This window comes from Rhinolophus hipposideros, assembly GCF_964194185.1.
Source record: "Rhinolophus hipposideros genome assembly, chromosome: 2".
Lineage (NCBI taxonomy): Eukaryota > Metazoa > Chordata > Mammalia > Chiroptera > Rhinolophidae > Rhinolophus > Rhinolophus hipposideros.
In genome coordinates, this window is record NC_138048.1 from 10,028,151 (window position 1) to 10,052,522 (window position 24,372).

At 34.1% G+C, this 24,372-nt stretch overlaps 1 protein-coding gene across 1 annotated transcript in view; it reads left to right on the forward strand.

The window, feature by feature from the left end:
* The window catches only part of EIF2A (eukaryotic translation initiation factor 2A), a 35,265-nt gene that overhangs the window by 8,191 nt on the left and 2,702 nt on the right, over nt 1-24,372 (forward strand). Inside the window, exons 3-12 of the mRNA XM_081067165.1 lie at nt 2,870-2,944; nt 5,543-5,661; nt 6,732-6,831; nt 7,184-7,266; nt 9,983-10,056; nt 10,213-10,357; nt 10,568-10,684; nt 15,269-15,840; nt 19,132-19,245; nt 24,211-24,342. Coding sequence (XP_080923291.1) covers nt 2,870-2,944; nt 5,543-5,661; nt 6,732-6,831; nt 7,184-7,266; nt 9,983-10,056; nt 10,213-10,357; nt 10,568-10,684; nt 15,269-15,840; nt 19,132-19,245; nt 24,211-24,342 — 1,531 coding nt within the window. The remainder of the gene's footprint in view (nt 1-2,869; nt 2,945-5,542; nt 5,662-6,731; nt 6,832-7,183; nt 7,267-9,982; nt 10,057-10,212; nt 10,358-10,567; nt 10,685-15,268; nt 15,841-19,131; nt 19,246-24,210; nt 24,343-24,372) is intronic.

The window sequence follows — 24,372 nt, forward strand, 5'->3', positions numbered from 1 at the left end:
AAGATCGGGTAGGTTCTAGGAACATATTGTGTAATTAATAGAAGGTGGAAAGAATGCATATTCTCTATCAAGAAAAATAAGCTTTAGATTTGAAAATAATAGCTTAAATAAGCATGTTTAGAAGAAAAGGTATAGGCAATAGTATAACTGAGTTCAAGCCTCTAGCTTGGAAGAATTTTATCTTAGGAAATGAAAAACTTGCAAATATGATAGCCAAACCACTGCCTCTAATTTTCATGAAATCACAAAGTGAAAAGGGTACAAGAAAGTAAGGAAATATGGGAAAAAATATATAAAATATAAAGCTATACAGATATATGTTTCTCAAAAAGAATCAATGAATTGGTAAACCAAAAATGAATCAAAGTGATTGTCTATAGAGGGAGAGAGAATTACAGAATGCAGGCGACATGCCTATGAATGAACGTTGGTATATATAGTTTTGACTTTTGACCCTGTTATTTTAAATTTTAAAACAAAATGGAAGCAGGTGAACCTAGCTTTATGTTAAGTTGAAGGCATAACCATATGATGGCCTGCAAAATTCTTAAGTGCATTCAATAATTTTATTGTTAACAGAAAATTGATGCTGTCATTTTTAAATCTACTATAGGATAAAACAAATAAATAATTATAATAATGTCATTAGGAGCCAAGATTTTCAGTCTAACAGTGAAGGGATAGACTTACGTATATCAATATGAACTCATGTTTTTGTTTTTTGTGGGGTTTTTTGTTGTTGTTATCATAAAATCACTAGTACTTCCTAGTTCTGTCCATTGAAAAGGTCTAGAAGCAGTGATAACGTAATAACAAATTTGGCCATGAGTTAATAATTATTTAAGCCTGGTGATGGGTTCATAGGTGGCTTATCATTCTTTTTGTCTATTTTTGTCTATATTTGAAATATTTCATTTAAAAGATTGTACCACAAGGAAATAGACAAAACTTCCCATTGCCAAGAGTAAGAAAAGAATTAAATTCTGGATATTATGGTCTAGTCAGGTTACTTTCAATCTTAAACACAATTCTAGAATGAGTTACTGAAAGGACAATTTAAAATCTTTGAGATAAAGGGGTGATTATTAGAATCAAAATGAGCTTTCTAAGAACAAATTGTTTTAAGCTTATCTCATTTCCTTTCTGAGTAGAATTTCCAGACACATCAGAATAGAACTATGAACATGATTTTAACAAAGTACTGAGAAATGACAATGTCTTTTGGTTAGATGACGATAATGACAGAGTTGTCATTGATTAAGAGCTGTGAAATCAGCTGATTAATGAGTTGATTTTAGTTTGAGACACGGACTATTGGTGAGCCACAGGATCTTGTCCAGAGCTCATTCAACACTCTTAAAATTTATTTAGATGATAGCTTACAATGATGTTTTATAATATATACAGTCCATAAATCTATAAGAAATGACTATTGTTTAATTTAGTTTATTTATTTGTTTATTTTCTGGGGGAATGACTAATGTTTTAAAAGAGAAAATAAAGATGTAAATAGATCTCAGTAGGCTGGAATAATGAGCCAAAACCTAGGTGGAATTTAATATGATAATTGTAAAGTTGTGCTTTAAGGTTCAAAAATGAGTTGGGGCAGCCGGATGGCTCAGTTGGTTAGAGCACGAGCTCTCAACAGCAAGGTTGCCGGTTCATTTCCCATATGTGATGGTGGGCTGCGCCCCCTGCAACTAAAGATTGAAAATGGCGACTGGACTTGGAGCTGAGCTGCGCCCTCCACAACTAGACTGAAAGACAATGACTTGGAACTGATGGGCCCTGGAGAAACACACTGTTCCCCAATATTCCCCAATTAAAAAAAATTTTTTTTTTTAATAAAAAAAAACAAACCATGAGTATAGGGTGGAGGACATCTTGCTCATGGCTGTTTATTATTAGGGTGGTGCAAAATAATTGCGGTTTTTGCAATTATTTGTAACCTTTTAAACCACAGTTACTTTTGCACCAACCAAATATGAAAGAGAATAATAATACTGCAGTAATCAGAAACTGAGTATAAGCCACCATTATTCGTGATTGCAGAAACACAAATGTCATCTTCAGATGAATTAATGCAAAAATAGCAAGTATCTAGTCTAAGGGGGTTTACTGGTCAGTTCTCAAGCACTGTTATTTAATAATTCAAATATTTATTAGCCATGACGTTCTGATCTAATGTAACTATACATATGGACACTACATGTACACACATACACATTTCTGTTTGGGTCTTCATTAGTTATCTCCAATTCAGAGAAACAGTACTTAGAGTTTTGATCATTTGATAGAATATTGCCAAGAAGTCCGATTTTCATGTCTGTTTTTATACAGAATCCTGCATCTGCATAGTTATTTAATGGGAAGATCCTCTTATATTATATATTATACTTATATAACGTATTATTATACGTTCTGTCTACACATGAGAAACTGATGGAAGGTTTTTGCCCTTCAAATTTCGGAGCACTTCTTGGCCACCATTGTTTTGTTATGCAGATGGTTTGGGTCATTCTTCACAAAGTATCCATTTTGAAATCCTTCAGCCCTCTCAGTACCCAGGCTGAAGGCTGGTAAATTGCACGTTCATTCACTTACATTTTTGGGTTGTCACACAAACTAGATATTCACCCAAAGGGCTGTTTTTCTTTCTTAAGATTGATCTGTTGGCATAAAATCAATTTCTAGTTTACTTTCCAGTAATTGCATTTTAAGAGAGAAAGTATTTTGGTAGACTAAAATATTTTGAATTATTTTCTAAAGTTTATGTAAGTTCTTAGTCATTAAATTGTAGTAAAATTGGGGAGTTTTAGAGAAGTATTAATGTTTATTAATTTAAACTTTTTTTTCTTGTCCTTTTCAGGGAATCTGGGAAAAATTGCAAAGTCTATACCTTTAGTAAAGATGGGACCTTGTTTGCCTGGGGCAACGGAGAAAAGTTAGTGTCCGTTTATGTAACAGTTTATGTATGTGTCATGAGTATAAAGCATAACTGGCGTTGTTTGAATATGTATTTGGGTCTTATTAATACAGTTCATCTTTTAATGTCATGATGCAGTTAGGTATTATCTCCAACATAGTTTCCATAGAATACTTCCAAAGTTGTTAGTTTCTATTTATGCGCCATGACTTGTTTGTGTTATCTAGTTACTTCGAATTAAAAAGTAATATATGATAAAGGGCATTAATTTAATGCTGAAGAAGCTGAGAGGTTGTTTTAAATAGTGTTCTAAGTTATTGGTTAGAGTTACTTAAGTTCTGCACTAACATTTAGAGAATAATTCTTTGCTTGTATACTTTGGATTTAAATACTTTATATCTTTGCTGTTAAACTAATAACAGTTATCTGCAGTTATTATTAGTTTTATTGTATGTTAAAGTATATCATCTAAGTATCTGTAAGTTATTCAAAAGTATGTTTAGTATAGTGTGTATTACATAAAATAACCAGATTACACAATTGGTCTGCAAAAAAATAAGTTTTGATTAAATGCTCATAATTTCACCAAGAAATCCAGTCCTTGTTAATTTTTCCATAGTCACTGTAACATTTCATTTCACAGAACTAGGAAAATGCCCGAATATTTGTTGCTTGCTTTAAAGTTATTTTTATTGTTGTTTTTACCCACTGTTTTACCCACTGTTTTTCACCTACTGTGGTAATGTATTCTGAAGTCTTTCAACAACAGGTCAGATTGGATCAAACACATGGTTTTTTAAAATTAGTGCTAAAAAGATTATTTTGAATTGATTTACTATGTGACTATAAATAGCTGGCAGATTAGCTTTTATGGTTAAATATATATATATGTGTGTGTGTTTGTATATATATATGTATACATATATACATATATATATATAGTTTAAGTTATTAAATCCAGCCAATAAACTGCTACTCTTAAATTACTAATTATATAATCATATTGGGGCATATCCATGTTGACCGTCTTAATCTCAGCCGAAAAGAAAGGATGTACTCAAATTTTCTTTGTGTGTGTGTGTGTGTGTGTGTGTGTGTGTGTGTGTAGGGTAACCTATTGTGGGTATTTGGGTTTTATTTTTTTAAATCCATATTTTAGTTTATACTATTTGAGTAACGAGTTAATAGAAATGTACTGTCTAATGGGACATACCATACTTCTTTTCATTGCCTCTTACCTTTTTGAGGTATCCCTATTCTACTAGCTGAGATTTGTTGAGTAAGTCTGTTTTTACTTTGGCAATTATTATTAACTATTTTGTATACTTTATTCATATCCCCACTTGGCTTTCCATTGGATTCAACTCTGAATCCTTCTAATATGTCCACAAATGCTGTATCTTTTTAATACATGTTTTCTACAACTGGTTCTAGCATTTATTTCCTTAACATGCTGTGGCCACCATGATATATAATGTTCCTGGGGCAAGAGAAACCGTTGTAACGTATTGATTGTGATCTTTGCTGAGTTCATGGTTAACTAAGCCAGAAACTTTAACAGATTTTTCATTAAATATGTGGGGTTTTTAAAAATTAAAATAAGTACCCTTCGTTAAATTAACAGTACCTCTTAAAAGTTATCAAAAACAAAAAAGAAAACTTTATGTAATTCTAAAGTGTGTAATTTACAGTAAGTTGTAAAAAAATCTTGTGTGTGTGTGTGTGAAAACAGTATGCAGTAATCATTTGTTACCAATTTCTGATTATCGTAACCCAGTGTCCTCAAACTTTACTAGAACAAAGTAAGTTTAAGCAAGTTTTGGAATAAGACGGAATATCTTTTTTTTTCTTTAACCCCAAAGAGTACATAAGAGCAAGTCAGCCAGGCTATTTTTAAAGCTTGACTCTGGCATTTATCCATAATATGATCTTGGATAAATCATCAAATCATTTCATTTTTCTAAGCCTCAGTTTCACCATTTGTGAAATGGAGATGATGATGTCTATCTTATAAGACTGCTGTGAGGATTAAATCAGAAAATGTACGTAAAGTAGTTAGACCATGGTACATAGAAAGCATCCCAAAAAATGGAAATTGCTTTTATTATACAATTTTGTTATTATCATATCAGAATGATTCTTACAGTTCCGTCTCTTGGAGACTGCTTCTGAGATTTTAATAGACATCAAAAGTCTCTTTGCTGACTTCCTCAGCTACTACAGCTTCCATTTACTCAAATTTTAAAATATGCTTTTGTTTTAGCACCTCTTTTCTCTGGTTTGATACACCTCAGCTTGTCTGTAGGTTAGCTCTGTTCACTTAAAAGCCTATTGTTTCCTTTTCAGCTGAAGGTAAAATTATCTATTGTGTCTTTCTACTAATTTGATATTATTTCTCAACACCAGCTTTATATAGGGGTCTTTTGGTAAAATGTACACTGTTTTTTTTCATTAAGGTGTTTTTAAGATATTTTCTAGAACTAACCGAAAATTGATTTTCATGAAAAATGAACACATAAGAGTGATCTGTATTTAAAAAGGGGTATGAATGTCTTGGGTAGTGCTGGCTATTGTAAAACAGTATTCCGTTGCTGAAGTAATTTCTTTTGAAACCAGAATAAATATTTTCAATGTCACTAACAAGGGACTGCTGCACTCCTTCGACCTCCCAAAGGCAGTTTGCCTTGAGTTCTCGCCAAAAAACACTGTCCTGGCAACGTGGCAGCCTTACACTAGTAAGTATTTTCCAATTATAACAACATTTGAACAGGACCAGTTCAATTCAGTGGGAGAAAAGAGTTTACAACCTTATAGGAAAATATTCTAATCTTTATGATAGTAAATAGTGTGTGAATATTTTAAACCGACATTGAATCTTGTATTCCCCAAATACAGTGGACTTGAAATAATTTTAAAGTATAGTAAGTGAAAAGATCCATCATGAGATAGAGGAAAAGAAAAAGCCAAAATTTAGAAAGTAAATAACCACTGAATAGAGACGATCTCAAATATTAAGAGTAATAATAACCTTTAAAATAAAAAACATTTTAAATAATCATCATAAATGAAAGAGGAAGTACAGTAGACACAACATCTAAAAAATGTGTATGTTATGACAAAGAATCGGAAATGGTATGTCATTTTCTCCACATTTAGAGATATAATAATATGTTATATGAACATTTTATATAGCTGTGTTTCATAAATGAGTAATAAAATATTGGGGATTGACATAAGGGTTTATTTGAAGAAACATTTTCAAATTATGTATGGATATTGTTGAGTAAATATATGATCATTATTCCTTGTTGGGTTATAAACCTGGGTTTGTTCTTCTGCATGGACTCTAATAATCTTATTTTTCCAAATAAATAAAAGGGAAATTGAAAAGCAGCTGAGAATCTTGAGTGGTTTCATATAACTTTGTGTGCATGTGTGTGTGTGTGTGTGTCTTATACACACAAGCTTTTATAGTAAGACAAATTAATCCATTTAACAGCAAACCATGTCTAACCTGATAAACAAGAAATCTCTTAAGTATTCTTAAAATCTGTAGTAATTAACTCATTTCAGAAATGCTGAACTTTTGCTCAGACAGCTGCCATATTGTCATGGCCTTAGGAATGGGAAATTAAATCCATAATTAAAGCTAATGGGGAAAGTTGATTTAAAGCAACTCTCATACTTGATAATTTATGATCTTGTTCAAATTTTTTCAAAGACTGAAAATTTTTTTAGTGTTAAGACTGAAAATTTAGTGTTAGGAGACAATTATTGTAAAAAGAAAAAATTGTTTTTATTGCAGCTTCTAAAGATGGCACAGCTGGGACTCCCAACCTACAACTTTATGATGTGAAAACTGGGACATGTTTAAAGTCTTTCATCCAAAAAAAAGGGCAAAATTGGTAAATAAATCCTTTAAATATTAATTATTTAGAAAATATTTTAAATATCTTCATTGCATAATGTTTATTTCTTTGGTATTGATTTAGAAAGTAACTTGTCAGATCAAAATCTAGATCTGAGGATTTTGTAAGTAGGAATGTAATAAACACTTGATCTTTCTTTTGTTTAGTATTTGAAAAAGAACACTATTTTTCTTATTACATGTGGTAACTAAAACTATTAGTAATTGACTTAACATCATATTATAAGTATTGTTCCTTAAATAGTAAACAATATCGCAAACTTTTACATGATAACATGTGTTGTTACAATCTGTCTACATGTTTTTTTATATTCTTTCTTTCAATGTAGGTGTCCATCCTGGTCAGATGATGAAATTATTTGTGCCCGAAATGTTAACAATGAAGTTCACTTCTTTGAAAACAACAATTTCAGTATGGAAATATTTATGAAATAATTTTATTATGTACTATAAACATAGAATTTTCCAAAATACTCTTAATACATTGCTATATATTAATATATAATATAAAATAATTGTTTTATTAATTCATTTGAATGACTTGTCAATCTAAATGTTAGTGAAATAACACGAAGATTTTCTTTTATAATAACTTTTTTAGTATCTAATAATTTCTATTAAATTAAAACATTTAAATCTCTTTCTGAATTTGCTATTGAAATTCTGTGATACAAATTTTTTAATGTTTTGCTGTGTAGAATTTGAAACACAAAAGTAGACACCTAGTCCCAATAACCATCAAACCGATCCTACTTTGTCCATCTATCTTCCATCTCTCTTATTCTGCTATAGCAAATTCTAAAGATCATATAATTTTACCTGTAAATATTTCAGTATCTCTGAAGGTTAGGACTCTTTAATTTTTTAAATTTAGACAGAAGACCATTATCACAGATTATAAATTACCTGTTCAGTGTTCAAATTACTAACAATTGCAAATATTATATATTTCTTTTTAAATTCAGGATCCAGGGGATGGCCAGTTAGCTCAATTGGTTAGAGCGCGAGCTCTTAATGAAGTTGCCAGTTCAATCCCTGCATGGGCCACTGTGAGCTGCGCCCTCCACAAGTAGATTGAAACAACTACTTGACTTGGAGCTGATGGGTCCTAGAAAAACACACTTAAAGAAATATCAAAAAAACAAAAAAACTCAGGATCCAAAACAAGTTCCTCACTTTGCAATTGATTGATAACATCTTTTAAGTTTTTTTTTTAAGCTATAGGTTACCTTTCCATCTCCTCCCCTTGCAGTTTATTAGTTAAGCAAGATTGCTTATCCGATACATCTTCTCATAGTTTGAATTTTGCTATTGTATTCCATCTTATAATTTAAAATGTTCATCTGTTCCCAGTCAGCAGCTAATTTGAATCTAGAATTGGTCAGCTTCAAGTTCTTTTTTGGGAAGATGATGGCAAGGCTGTATCATGAGCCAGTATTCAATTCTTTTGTCAAGAAGCACATACTATCTTACTGTCTTTAATTTTTTAGGATTAGCTGACATTAATGTTCACTGCCTAGATTCATTATTTCATGAGTGGTTGCAAATTGGTGATATTCTGATTACCCTCCTCCCCTCTCGTTTATTAGGTGTACTACTTCTACAAACAGAAATTCCCCCATCTACTGTTTGGTTACCTAGTGGTACCATTTACATAGGAAAGGCAGAATAATTTCCCTTTATCACTTTTAATATGATGAGTTCTTTCTCTAGCAATCTTCATTGCAACCAATTAGTTTCCCTACACCCCCATTATCATGAACTGTACTTTTAAACATATATGATATGTTTCAATCCATTGCAATTATTATTCTTATTGATGCTCAAATTATCCTATCCGTGGTCAATTAGACTTTAATGACTTCTTTGCTATATGGTAACCTAAGGTGTTCTAGGATTATCTTGTATATTTCCCACTGTACACCTAGAATCAGCCAATTCTTCAAGATACTCTGATTCCTTTTAGTGAGAAATAGCATTTGGAGACCACAGTCTGGGTGTAGGAGGTTCTTATTGCTACTGGGTTAATCATTGTTTCTAGGCCTTTTTTTTTTTATTCTTTTTGTGTGTTTTTTTTTTTATCTTATCTCTGTATTGCCTTTTGCCGACACCAGAAACCTGGTTCTCTTGGATACCAGGGGTGAGAGTTTGAAAATATCACCTTCACATAATTACTTATTTGCTTTGTTCCACCTTAACCACGTGGTTTTCTGAGAATGACAATACCAATACCATGATTACTGAAAATGACTGAAAGAAAAAGTTTGGCAGTTCCTTTTGTTCTTAGCCCATTAATGACTGTACACTTTTGAGTATATTAAAGTAGCATAGGAGTTGATAACTCTGTTCACATGTACCAAAGATGGTATACAGGCTGATTTGAAGTGTTATTCAGTCATTATAGCCGTACACTTCATTTTCCTGGTTTTGAGACTCGTTTCTGCCCCATTGATTTTGTGCTCGCTTGCTTGCTTATCTTACTAGCCTCTTTGTGAGCATGGCCAAAGGAGGGAAACTGCTATTTGGTTAGTTTGGTATGTTGCCTTGAACAGCTATGGATCTCTGACTTTGAAGAAAGAAAGAGTAATAGCTGTTGATCCCATTAACGAGGGAGCAGTATTGTTTATAACATGGGTTCTGACTGCCTGGCACAGAGTCAGCACTCAGTAAATACCAGCCGTTTTTACTCTCGTTGTGATCACCATTGTCATGTAATTAGTTACAGAACTTCCATATCCACATTCTGTAGCAGCAGGCTAGAGTCCTCTTTCCCATCTAATGGGCTCTAAAACTACTTTATTTCAGAGGTTGAAGGGAACAGGCATTTATTGAATACCTACAATGTGCCTAGCACTGTGCTCTTAAAAATCAATCACTGGGAGTTAGGTTTATAATCCCATTACTTGCCCAGGGTCACGCATCTAGGAAGTGACAGAGTAGGAATTAAAGTGTAGGTGTGTCTTGCTTCCAGCCGGTGCTTTTCCCAGTATGTTGCTCTTTCTCACCTACATGAGGCTGCAATGAGCAGTATTAGTGTATAGTTATATTAACCTTTTATAACGCATTCAGAATTTAACATAATACTATTAACTTCTCTCATTAATCTAAAACCATTTACTTTTTTTTAGATACAATTACAAATAAATTGCATTTGCAAAAAATTAATGATTTTGTGTTATCACCTGGACCCCAACCATACAAGGTAATCGCTATGTTTTTGTCTGCTCATGTGGAGTATTATGAGATTAAACCTCTTTTTAGTCTTTAGTGACTGTAAAAAAACATGTCCATCTTTTAAACATGTCCAGTTTTAAATGCTTCAAGAAATTAAATAATGATTTACATCTGTGTATCTTAGGTGGCCGTCTATGTTCCAGGAAGTAAGGGTGCACCTTCATTTGTTAGATTATATCAGTACCCCAACTTTGATGGACCTCATGCAGCTTTAGCCAATAAAAGTTTCTTTAAGGCAGATAAGGTTACAATGCTATGGAACAAAAAAGGTATGATAAATATATTTTATCTCTCATTTTGTTAATCAAGTATTGATTTAGACTTGTATTCCTGTATTCCTGTGTGTATAGGAAAAAAAGTACCAATGCTTATGTAATGAAAACTTACATGCCTCTGTTACATTTTTTCATGTATTTTTTTTTTAATCGCCATTAGGTTAATTTGTGTTTTAAATCTGATTAAAGATTTTCCTGTTATAGCTACTGCTGTGTTGGTAATAGCCAGTACAGAAGTTGACAAGACAGGAGCTTCCTACTATGGGGAACAAACACTGCACTACATTGCAACCAATGGGGAGAGTGCTGTAGTGCAATTACGTGAGTATTTCAGCAGTCTTCCTGTGATAAAAATGATGGTAAGAAATACTGTGCCATAAAAATGATGTCACCGAAATTATTGATCAAGTGCTAAAACTCACATATCTTATAACCTTTGAGATAAACTTCCTCTTAAGAAACTTAAAATCATCTCCAAACAGACCTTATTTTGACAAGATTTAGTTCTGCTAGCACTTAATTAGAGAGCTTGCTGAGTGAGGGGATTCCATTATAGTTGTTCTCTTGGGACTTATTTAACTTGTTAGGACAGTAAGTTCATCTAGTAAGGTTAGCACTATTTTCACAACTGAAGAATATTAGTACTGCTTTTTTTGTTTTGATGAGCTAAATGATTAGGTTGGTGCAAAAGTAATTGCAGTTTTTGCAGTTATTTTTAACCTTTTAAACCACAATTAGTTTTGCAACAACCTAATAACTGTAAAATAATACAGTCTTAAAATTCTGGCAACTTCCTAATTTTTTTATTTTGAATAAAACGTGTAAAAGGTAACCTGCCTTACAAAAAACTATGTATTCCATTGAAGTTAGAAACAAAACAAGCTTGCCTCCCCGTTCTACTATTATTTAACATTTTGAAAGACCTAGTCAATGTAACTGATCAAAAGAGATAAAGTATATAGTTGTACAATGAGAAATCAAAATCATCTCTGCTCATCTAGATGAAGTCACAGTATAAACAATAGCCACTTAAAAACCATAGTGGAAGGAAAGATTCCATATTGCAGCAACAAAAACAAGAAATATATAGAGCTGATGGGAAGAAAACTTAAACTGAGGGACAAACTGTGACCTTTAATAGGAATTTTATAAACATGTCATTTCTCTCCAAATTGATCTAAAATTACATTAAAATGCCAGCAGATTTTTTTTTTTTTTTTGGACTGGGTAGGCTTGTTCTAAAGTTGATACTGAAAAATAAACATACAAGAATCTTTTGAAAATTGCAAAAGAAGAGTAGGGCAGGGGGAGTTCTGACAACTAGATATTAAAATATAAGACAGTTGTAATTAAGACAGTTTGGTTCTGGCTTATATGTAGACAGATAAATCAGTGGAACAGAACAGAATCCAGAAATAGATCCAGATTTGTGTAACTGCTGATACATAATAAAGTCAGCATTTGAATCAGTGGGGGAAATATTGATTATTTAATATATGGTATGGGGACAGCTGGCTAGCTATTTGGAATAAAAAGTTAATAAGGCTGCCTCTTCACCAAAATAAATTTCAATTGGACCAAAAAATTATACTTAAAACTATAGAACTAGAAAAAAATATTTGAGAATTTGTTTTTTCTAATTTTAAAGTGGAGAAAGACTTTCTAAACAAGGCATAAGTCATAAGGGAAACGTGATAAGTTTGTATGTATAAAAATTATAGATTTCTGCTTGGGAGAAGAAAAGAATTGAGCAAAACAAACAAAAAATTGGGGAAAACATTTTTTAGACAGCCAAAGAATAAGTATGAGAAACGGTGAACTCTGTTAATATATCAAGTAAATCAGTAAAAATCCAATAACTGGATAGAAAAAATAGGCATGAGACAGTAAAAAGCAATCCACAGAAAAAGAAATGAAATTATGTGTAAATATATCAAAAGGTGCTTAGCTTATAATAAAAGGAATAGGAAGGAAAACAAGACACAGTTTTTCACCTTAGTAGGCTGGCAAAGATAAAATATGAAACTACACAGTATGAGTAAGAGTGAGGGGGAAATCTGTGCTATCAAACACTATTGATAGTGTAAATTGGTACAACTTCTTTGAAGGGCCTCTTGATGGTATGTTTTCAAGTAAGTGTATACGCCCTTTGACCAGGCAGTTTCACTCCTAAAGATAGATGTATTTGAACACTCACAGTGGAGAATATGCAGCAAGGTTAGTAATAGAATACAGTGCAACTGAAAAAGAATGAGGTATAAATAAATGATTGAATGAATGAATGACGCAGATCTTAATGTGCTTATACGGAAAAATCTTTAAGACAGAGTATTAAATGCAACAACAAGGTTTAGAACTTTGGGGGTTTGTGTGTGTGCTCGCGCATGCTTAAGAGAGAGATACTTAATTTCAATGATAACATTCTGAAAGGACATCCAAGAAATATAATCTGGCCTTTGTGTAGAGGGACTTATTTTTGTGGCTTGTCTTTTTATGTGGTTTATGTTTTTGCTACTATGTGCATATATTACTATCTCTTTGAATAAAAACTATTTACTAATAGTAGTAATAACTTATGCTGCTATGAACCCACATTGCCAAAGTGTAAAAGAAATAAGATTCATTTCCGGTTCTTAAATAAATTTCTAATTACATATTACCGTATTTCCCCGAAAATAAGAATGGGTCTTATATTAATTTTTGCTCCAAAAGATGCAATAGGGCTTATTTTCAGGGGATGTCTTATTTTTTCATGTACAACAATCTACATTTAATCATGTACAAAAATCTACATTTATTCAAATATAGTCATGTCATCTTTTTCCGGAACATCGTCATAACTCTCCAAACCCCGAATTCCGGCTTGAATTTCTTGCGACTCCATTTCCTGTAGAACCATTGGCCCCAATCTCTCATGTCCAGCAATAGAGCTCTCCTTAAATGAGCACTTCTTGTCCACGTAGCCTGCTCGTAGTGCATTGGCAACACAGCTGGCAGTGATTTTATCCCATGAATTCTTCACCCACGTCACGACCTCTTGCAGGCGAGGCTTCACAAAGTTTCCACGCTGCTTTCTCTCCATTCTATTTTCAATGTAGTCATAGATTTCCATGTGCAAATGGTCCTTGAATGACTTGTTTATTGCCATATCTAGAGTATGGAGACAGGCAGTCATTCCTGCAGGAATCATTATTTGATCTATTCTTCTCTCTGCAAGGAAGTTCTTCGTGTCTTTAGCACGGTGAATGCTGGCTGAATCCCAGACTAGCAGACCTCTTTGGCCACCTTGCAAAACAAGTGGCAGCGTTAAATCGACCCGCTTCCTTATAACTGCTTGTGTGCACCACGCTTTTTTGTTTTCAAGAACATAAATGCCTGAAACACGTTCAACCTTATCTTTCTTACCTTTAGTGATGATTAGAGATGGAGCTTTCTTTCCATCCAGACGAATTGCCAAAATATAGGTAACACATGCACTTTTGTAACCAGTGGAGGGAATGTAGAATGACGAGGCACCCCTCTGATCAATTGTCGTTTGAGATCCTTGGCCCATAAACACTGCAGTCATCCATAGCAATCATGTTGGAAAGTTGGTATTTAGAAAAGTCGATGCCATCAACAAAGGGCTTGAATGCAAATGCACGTTGTATAACTTCAGTATCTTCCAGCTTGAACAGTGTTGTCAATCTTAGAGAGAGTTCATATTGCTGAAGGAAGCCATCCAGCCAGTGTTGTGATGCTTTGAATTCTTCTGGGGATATTTCTAACTGTAGTGCCATTGCAAGGGCAAATGCTTGAATATCAGCCCTGCGCACAGCCAAAGCCTTTGCTCTCCTGTGAGCAATCCATTCCCAGATGATTTTTTCCAGTTCAGGAAATAATGGTTGCCAACCTGATCCACACTTGTGCTTCTTAGCATTTCCCTCGTTCACCTGTTAACTGAGGTTATCATACTCTGCTCACCATTTTCGGACCATTTGGAGATCCAACTTCTTCTCTTTGCAGAAAGCCATAATATTCTTCCCCTGGGAGTCCTCCACAATTCCTTTCTTGTACTTGACGGAATAGCTTTTTCTTTTTGCACTCATCTTGTCTGGGGGTCAAATATTATTTCCTTTAAAGCTGCCGTTAAATCAAGTGTTAATTGAAGATGTATGAGACAGGAGTGGCAACAAAAATTATGACAATTAAGAATGATGGTCCACACAAAAGCGACGAAAAATTGCAGGCACCAAAATTCAGAAAACATTTTTTTATTTCACATGAGTACATTAAGTACATTCTTTACAACACACGACATATTGAATTATGAAAATTCGTATTAGACACAACCATGTCAGTTCATTATCAAGTGCGCACATTATTCGTGCCTTGTGTCTGTACTCTGATCGGTCATTCGGCAATAAGTCTCGAGTTCATCTGTTTACATAGGCGTTTGCCTCTCGTCCAAAGGCGCCTGCTTGGGTGTTTACAAATACTTAATTATAATTTATGTTATCATTTGTTTTAAGTATTAATGTCAATATTATTTATATTTAATTATGTATTAATATTATTATTTTATAATTCAATACGTCCATCATGTGTTGCAATGGATGTACTAAATGCATCTGTCTGGCTGATGATCTTAAGTGGGGCTTATTTTGGGGGTAGGGCTTATATTACGAGCATCCTGAAAAATCATGCTGGGGCTTACTTTCCAGTTAGGTCTCATTTTCAGGGAAATACAGTAATCTCTATAGTATATCACTGAAAAATATTTTAATTTTTGACATACCATGAAATTTTTTGATTTTTTTACTGTTTGATTTGTTTATGAGTGTCATATGATTATAGTTTGTGCTAATAAATATTATATTCATGTAATTGTTTATTGCTAATTTGGGTTTTATATTCTTTTTCTAGCAAAAAACGGCCCCATTTATGATGTAGTTTGGAATTCTACTTCTACTGAGTTCTGTGCTGTTTATGGTTTTATGCCTGCCAAAGCAACAATTTTCAACTTGAAATGTGACCCTGTGTTTGACTTTGGAACTGGTCCTCGTAATGCAGCCTACTATAGCCCTCATGGACATATATTAGTTCTAGCTGGATTTGGAAATCTGAGGGGACAAATGGAAGTGTGGGATGTTAAAAACTACAAACTTATTTCTAAACCAGTCGCCTCTGATTCTACATTTTTTGCTTGGTGCCCAGATGGTGAGCATATTTTAACAGCCACCTGTGCTCCGAGGCTACGTGTTAATAATGGGTACAAGATTTGGCATTATACCGGCTCTGTCTTACACAAGTATGATGTGCCATCAAATGCAGAATTATGGCAGATTTCTTGGCAGCCATTTTTAGATGGAATATTTCCCAAAAAAACAATAACTTACCAAGCAGTTCCAAGTGACTTACCCAGTGAAGAACCTAAAACTGCAACAGCTTATAGACCCCCAGCTTTAAGAAATAAACCAATCACCAATTCCAAACTGGTAAGTAAAGTCTTAGTACTTTGGTAGGAAAAGCTTTTTCAGTGTGTGGAGCTCTCTAGATTGTTTCCTCATGCATGTTCTTGTGTTATTTGGCACCTGATCAGAATATATACTCTAGAGGTAGAAACAGAGGTGAGAACCTATTGCTGAAAAGGGCAGACAGCTCATATTGTTAAGTTAAAAAAGTAGTTAGTTTAAAACAGTTAACTGAATATTTCATATTGGTTTGTAGATCGTTGGCTCAAATTGAAATGCCTGTCAGGCCAGGATGGTGATCTAAGGCAATGATGTCTGAAAGAGAATGGTAACAGGGAGAGAATGTGCCATCTTTGAAGGCCATGGCCACCCCACAGCAGTAGCTGCTTGTTTCCGTAGGAGATTTGAGGCCCAGCTTGCCAAAATGTTTGATTTTTTTTTTTTAAGACAAGAAATCTGGAGGCTTATGTGAAATTTATCAATTTCTGAAAATGCTGTTGTTCAAAGAAAACACACTTGTTTTCCTTAGGCCATCAGCCCACCTCTGTTGTAAAGTTATAACCAGAATTTTGGTCAGATTCTTATCTGTTTTAAAATGGTAGCATTTCAGAGCTCAGGAGAAAGCACTTATAAATGACCTGAGTTTCCGTGATGATGTTAAGAAATAAAGTTGCTCTGTAAGTCTTTCTATTATTAGAAAAGTGATGGTATTGTAGGCGTAAATTGGGGCTTCCAAGCAAATGGCAATATATAGTTCCTTAATTATTAGGCTCTCGGGAAAGTAAAAACTTTTCCAAGGTACAGATACTTCTGTGCCTCCCTTATGTAATAACCACTTCTAACCCTCTCGAAAAAACAGAACAACAACCTGTCCTCATAAAACGTAGTGGTGATCTCTAACTTCTTGACTTCACTGAAATGTTCTGTTTAAACATTTTTGTCATATTAAGTTATTTTGTAAATATATATAAACTCATATAACAAATTAAGCCCTATTTATGATATTTGTATTAGATCAGAAAAGAAAGTATATTGTATTCTTTAGATTTGTCCCATCAGTGTATTGAAATTTTCGTTACCTAAGATAAAAACAGGAGTAACTTGCCTCAGCCTATCCTGCCATCTAAATATGTGTAAATTAGCACAAAAGAAAGAAACTCTGAATTGGTGTATACTTTAATTCTCTGATCCATAAAACTAATTTGTTTTGGTGAAAGGAGGTAGAGAAATTAATATAGAAAGATAATAGTTTGAAAATGATAATAAAACTAGGTAAGAACTTCTTAAAACCAGAACTTTTTAACATTTAAGATTTCCACTTAATTTTTGCTTTTGTATGTGACATGGTGATTATGTGATCTTAACAAATGATTTTAGTTGAAGTAACCACTAATAAAAAAAATTTGTTTCTATCTAATTCCAGAAATTAGGTAAATGTCAAAGAAAATGCTGTCAAGAAATTACTTAGAAACACAAATGTTCTAGTTGATAACTACCGTGTTTCCCCGAAAATAAGACCTAGCTGGACTATCAGCTCTAATGAGTCTTTCAGAGCAAAAATTAATATAACACCCAGTCTTATTTTAATATAATATAACATAATGTAGTATAATATAATACCCGGTCTTATTTGAATATAAGACCTTGTCTTATATAATATAATATATAATTATAATATAAGGCCGGGTCTTATATTAATTTTTCTTCAAAAGACTCATTAGAGCTGATGGTCCGGCTAGGTCTTATTTTCGGGGAAACACAGTATACAAAGAAGGAGGGTTACATAGCAGAAGGGAAGAAAAAGGTGTTGGGATATTTCCCCTTGAAGGAAAACATTACTTTTTTTATAAGTAAAAATTCATATATAAATTATGTTTAAAGAAGTATATAGCTCATGATCTGTAGAAGCTGTGTGGGATTATTTATTTATTTATTTATTTATGTATATATGTATGTCTAAAATGAATGTCAGTAGCTACATGATGCTTCTAGTGTGGAATACATATGTAACTTATCCTTTCTTCTTGCACCATTTTTAATTGCTTTGTCCTTTTTTGAAGTTCTCATGAGTAGAAACTTTCAGCCAAAGCAAGGAGCTGTAGAATAGCCCACTATTGAAAGAATTCTGATGTGTAAAACAAATGTTCAGCAAAGATTAGCATATCTTAACGAACATGGTATGTAATAGACATAAAAAATAAGTAAAAGAGGCTTGAGCTCCAAATTTGTTCTACAAATATGCGTTCTCATATATGCAGTTGCTTCAAGTAGGAGATGGATACACACAGACTTTTGATGACCTGAACTAGTTAATGCAGCTGCAAAGATAAAGTCACTCTATGGTTTCTTATTTATTCCTCCGTATCTTAAGTGTTTGAGCCTTGCCCATTTCCTCGTAGCACTTACAAGCACAACACAGATCTAGTACTCAAGAAACTTCATGGAGATCTGGTCCTTTTGATGTGCCGAGTATGGTAGAGTCTACGAGACACTGAACACTAGCATCATAGCAGTGTAGACAGAATCAGTAGATGAATTTTTTTTTTTTGAGAACATTTGCATTGTACTCTCAGCAAATTGCAGTTATTGAATACAGTATAATTCCCATGTTCTATATTAGATCCTCCTTGATCCTGTACTTAATTCACCCTCCTTCTGTTGTGGATTGTAGTTGGTAGATGGTTGTATAAATATCTGATGATGGAATCAATTGTCTGGTTTCATAGTCTGACAAGATACTTAGGTTTTTGTAGGCCTCTTTATTATGTTAATCCTGGATTTATAATTATGCAGTTATCCCTATTTCATCTATGTTCTAATAGTCTGTTTTAGTGTTTCTATTTGCTTTTGTTTTTAAATTCTAGTATCTGATTTTGCAAGTCAAGGTCTAGCAAATAATTATTTGTGCAAAGAAAACAAATGAGGGAACTGAGTTTCTGTTGGCAGCAGTCAGATCCAAAAAGATTGCAGAAGAAGCTGTTGTTGATGTCTAATTTTATAAGAATCATGTGTCAGTGGTAATACTAAGAAAAGTTCCATTGTTTCAACAAAACCAAAGTGAATTTTGCCAGCTCTTATTTGCCAGATAAATAATCTGAAAGATAACTATCATTTAATAGGAAGTACATCATTAAATCCATGCTGACCGTTGGAGTGTGTCCACTACTAATCAGAGGTTTGAAATATTTGCCAGTGATCTTAAAATAAATTGGTAAAATAAGTTTATCTCATGCTAGCAAAATTGTATGATTTGTAGTATGTGTTTTTGAAAACATGGACTCTATTTCAAAATCGTTTATTTTACATTTTTCGTAGCACGAGGAAGAACCACCTCAGAATATGAAACCACAACCAGGAAATGATAAGCCATTATCAAAAACAGCCCTTAAAAATCAAAGGAAGCATGAGGCTAAGAAAGCTGCAAAGCAGGTATTTGTGGCACTAATCCCTTCAAAACAAAACAAACAAAATCAGTTAAATTATCTTTAAGCCTGAAAGTTTTGAAGTCCGAAAGACTTGACTGTTATAAAATGTAGTTGGAATTAGACTTGGTCAGAATGTCTTTCTTTTGTGTTTGCCTATGACTTTTTAAGTATTCCTGTGTATATAATGTGAAATTAAGGAAACTGGACCTGACCTTACAACCTGAAACCCTAATGGGATTGTATGGTATGTTACTTTCTATAGACCTTTTTGGTGGAGACTTTGTGAAGTGTTTGCTTTCTTGAAAACATGTTTTTGTTAAGAGAGAACAAAAAGTACATGACTATAAAGCCATTTTGTCACGCAATATTGTGTTACTGTAGGAAATTATTCAATTAGAAATCTAAGCACCAGAAGTACCCAAACAATGGAATTATTCTAAACTGATTTTAATATGATTTTGTAGTTGAAAAACCACACTAGTGTAATACTTTACAAATTGTGATGGTGTGATAGTGAGATTAGCTCGGCTGGGAATATCTGATTAGCGGTGACGACATATTTGAGATTCAAACAGTGTGGTAGTGCTGGTAATGCTTGATTCTGACAGTTTAGGTTGCTTATGTGTTTTGGTAGACAATTGTTTTAAGGTGTAGAATTGCATTATGTAACCATATTCTGCTAAAATCTGGGCTTAAAAAAATCAGTGTGCTCTTTTGTAGTTAATATATTTCATCTCTAGAAATATCTTTAAATAGCTCAAGTTAGGTCATTCTGAGTAAAATGATCCACTCCATGTATTACACCTGTGTAAAAGTAGAATTTGTCCTTTCCTCGTTGTGGTTAGAGACCTCTGTGGGCCCTGAGTGTTAACCTTATAATTACTAGTAGGTAAGAGTCCATTGTTTTTTTTCCTAGCTATTTTTTTTATAGCTGATATTTTTTCTAATATTATTAACAAAGAAAAGTTTTAACGTGTACAAAATGATGATTTGATACACATATGCATTGTGAAAGGATTCCCCCAACCAGGTTAATACATCTATCACCTCACACATTTATCTTTTTGGGGGGCTGAGAGCACTTAAGTTCTACTCTCAGCAAATTTCATTGATACACTGCAGTACTATCAACTATAGTCACCATGGTATACACCGTATACTCAGACTTTATTCATCTTATAACTGAAAGTTTGTATTAACCTCTCCCCACTTCACCCAGCCCCTTGCAACACAGTTCTACTCTATTTCTATGAGTTTGACTTCTTTTATTTAGATTTCACATATAAAGTGATACCATGCCATATTTTATCTTTCTCTCTCTGGCTTATTTCACTTAGGATAATGCCCCTGGTTCATCTATGTTGATGCAAATGGCAGGATTTCTCCTTTTTTAATAGTTGAATAATATTTCACTGTGTGTATAGATATATTATCTTTATCCATTCATCCGTTGACGAACACTTAGGTTGTTTCCATACTTTGGCTATTATGTAATACTGCAATGAACATGGGAGTTCAGATATCTCTGAGATTATAATTTTGTTTCCTTTGGGTATATACCCAAAAGTGGGTTGGTGGGCCATATGGTAGCTCTATTTTTAATATCTTGAGGAACGTTCATACTGTTTTCATACTATTCATACTGTTTTCCAGAGTGGCTGTACAAAATTCCTTCTAATAGAGATTTAAGGGCCTTCTAAAACCCACTTATCTTAGAATCCTGTTTATAAGTGATAATTCTTCCTTTTATCAGATTTTTTTAGTGTGACCATCCCTGGTACTGAGCTAAGATCCCTTTGTAATAAAATATTAGTTGTTTATTTTGTATGTTTTTCTGGTATTTGAGCACATAGAATTTGGGTCAGTGTTCATAGAATTAGTATTTCTTATTTAGAAAAATCAATATTAAAATATTTGGACTTTAAGAGAAAGAGAGCCCTTATGATTGGTTTCTTTTTTTTGTTTTGCTTTTTAAAAATATTTTATTGGGGAACAGTGTGTTTCTCCAAGGCCCATCAGCTCCAAGTTGTTGTCCTTCAATCTGGTTGTGGAGGGCGCAACTCAGCTCCAAGTCCAGTCACCGTTTTCAATCTTTAGTTGCAGGGGGCACAGCCCACAATCCCATGAGGGTATTAAACCGGCAACCTTGTCGTTCAGGGCCTGCGCTCTAACCAACTGAGCCATCCTGCTGCCCCACCGGCAGCTGGTTGTCTTCAATCTAGTTGTGGAGGGAGTAGCTCACTGGCCCATGTGGGAATCGAACCGGCAATCCTGTTGTTCAGAGCTCGCGTTCTAACCACCTGAGCCATCCGGCCACCCTTATCGTTGTTTTGAAAAAATAACCAGTGCCATTAATGTAAAACATAATAATTACAAAAACAACCAACCATGCCAATTACCCACATGTGTTATTTACTAAAGATGATACTACTGGTCCGTTATTTATGGAGTTGCTCTTTTCGTGTTTTCCCAGTGGTGGCAAAGGTTTTCTACTTGCAAGATAATCCTTTCACGGCGCACTTTGAGACAACTGGCTGGAATTAGTAAAAATTTTGGTTGTGTGATAGAACACAGGTAAAGGATTCATGACAGTATCTCACCTTGACCACACCTTCTCAGCCCTGACTCTGAATTAAGTAACCAAGGATAAAGAAGTCAGATGTACATAATCTAACCAAGCACTTTTATAAACTGGTGATGGTTTTATAAGCTTGTCAACTGTACCAAAAAGAACTGAAACTAAGAATTTAATCTTACCATATACATATTCTTTCCAGAGAATGGCCAGAATTAACATATAATAATGCAGACATTTTAACTTATTCTCAGTTATTTAAAATATGGTAAAAAATTAATTTGGGGGGTGGCTGGTTAACTCAGTTGGTTAGAGCATGGTGCTCATAACACCAAGGTTGCCGGTTCGGTCCCCGCATGGGCCACTTTGAGTTGCACCCTCCTTAAAAAAAAAAAAGAAAGAAAATTAAATTTTATACTTTAATAGTTTTTCACATTTGTAACATTAGCTTTCTTCCTTACTAATAGAAAAATTAAGATTCCCAATTCATTACAAATAACTAAATTTAAAAAATTTTAAATCTGATGTCAAAAGTAAATTTTACAGGTAAAATATCTCTTCTCCTTTTGTCCACTCTTCTTTAATTTTATGAAGAATACAAAACTGCACATTATCAGTACTTACAAGCTCCTTAAGAGTAGAAACTAAATAGTTTCTTTTTGAATACTTTGTTAACGCACTCAGTAATGGGTTTTCACATAGAATTAAGGTTTGTTGCATTGGAGTATACAAAAAAAGTATAACCAACATGACTTTAAAAAGAAAAGGTGACTCTAATTTATACTCTCTAAACACTCTCAAGCAGATATTTTTAGATTCGGATTATCTAGGAGCAATACCCTGTACCATGTTCCCCTGGGATGCTTTGGGAATTCAGAGTATTCCACCCAGAATTCTGAGTAAGAGGTTTTGAATTCTTGGGGTTCCATGTATTCCACTGGGAACTCTATGAAGAAGAGGTAGCAGCTCTATCTCTAGGCCAATAAAGACTTACCTTCCCCCTCCCCGCCTTGTCAAAACATACATCTTGTCATAATTACGAAAGGAGAATCAGTCTTTGCTCTTTCATTTATTTAGCATGTGCAGTAAAGCGTGTGTTATGCTGGGGGCACAAGTAGAACAGGAATAAGGAAACCTCGGGTACTGTCTAATGGGGGATAGTGCAATGTGGTGTTGCAATAGGGATACATACCACATGTACAACTAATCTGGTCTCTTGGGAGGTGGGGTCATTTGCTGGGAGGCCTAAAGTAGGGTCAGCCAGGTGACCTGAAGGGATTCAAGGCACAAGGAACAGTAAACAAGAGTTGTAAGTGCAAAGGCCGGGAAACCAGAGTTCACAGCACCTTAGCGGAAATCAGAGTGGTTCAGAATTCGTGGGTCCTCGGTGAGGAGGGATGAGGCTAGAAAGGGCAGCAGAGGTCTGATCACATGGAGAACAATGTACTTTCAGGACAAAAGTTTTCCACGGCACTTTGTTGCAGAGCTGAATTGATCTGGTTATAAATAAGTCTCTGTAGGACTTATCCTGTGGCATCATCCGTTACATGGACTTGACCATACACACTTGTAGTTTGGAAGGATATCAGAGGAGTGAAACTTCACATACCTTAATTGGAAGAGCTTTTTCACCAGCCGGCCCAGTGGCTCAGGCGGTTGGAGCTTCGTGCTCCTAACTCTGAAGGCTGCCGGTTCGATTCCCACATGGGCCAGTGGGCTCTCAACCACAAGGTTGCCAGTTCAACTCCTCGAGTCCCACCAAGGGATGGTGGGCAGCGTCCCATGCATTAAACAACAGCAGCTGGACCTGGAGCTGAGCTGCATCCTCCACAACTAAGACTGAAAGGACAACAACTTGACCTGGAAATAAGTCCTGGGAGTACACCCTGTTCCCCAATAAAAGTCCTGTTCCCCTTCCCCAATCTTTAAAAAAAGCCTCTCACATTTCCAAAACATCTATATAAATCTCCCAAAAGATCCAGAAATTTTGAATGCTCGTTGGCTGATACAGAAATCTCCTAGTTTACTCTGCTAAGGTTATTTCATTTCTTTTTATTTTTATTTTCATTATACTACTAACATAATATTTTTAAAAATTTTATTGTTAGGTTACTTTAAATTCTACATCTAACAAAGTGTTCTCAATAACAATTATATAGTAAAAACCTTTTGTCTCATACTGTGATTTTGTTTTTTAAACTGCATTGTATTTATTATGGAACAATGTAGCATACTTTATGAGACCTTCAGTTTAGATCCTTTCTTTATATAAATTGTAGTATAAAACATAAAATGACATTTTGGGTCTGCATTTTATATACCAAGGCTGTTTTAGTAGAAGTACTTTAATGTTTTCATTTTAGAAAATTGAATGTTTGAAAATATTTCCTGTAGGAAGCAAGAAGTGACAAGAGCTCACCAGATTCAGCACCTACTCCTGCCCCACAGAGCTCATCACAAAAGACTGTGACTCAGTCAACTTCCGGAGACCCTGAGAGAGACAAAAAAATCAAGAACCTAAAGAAGGTGAGCTATTTAAATGAAAATAAGACATGT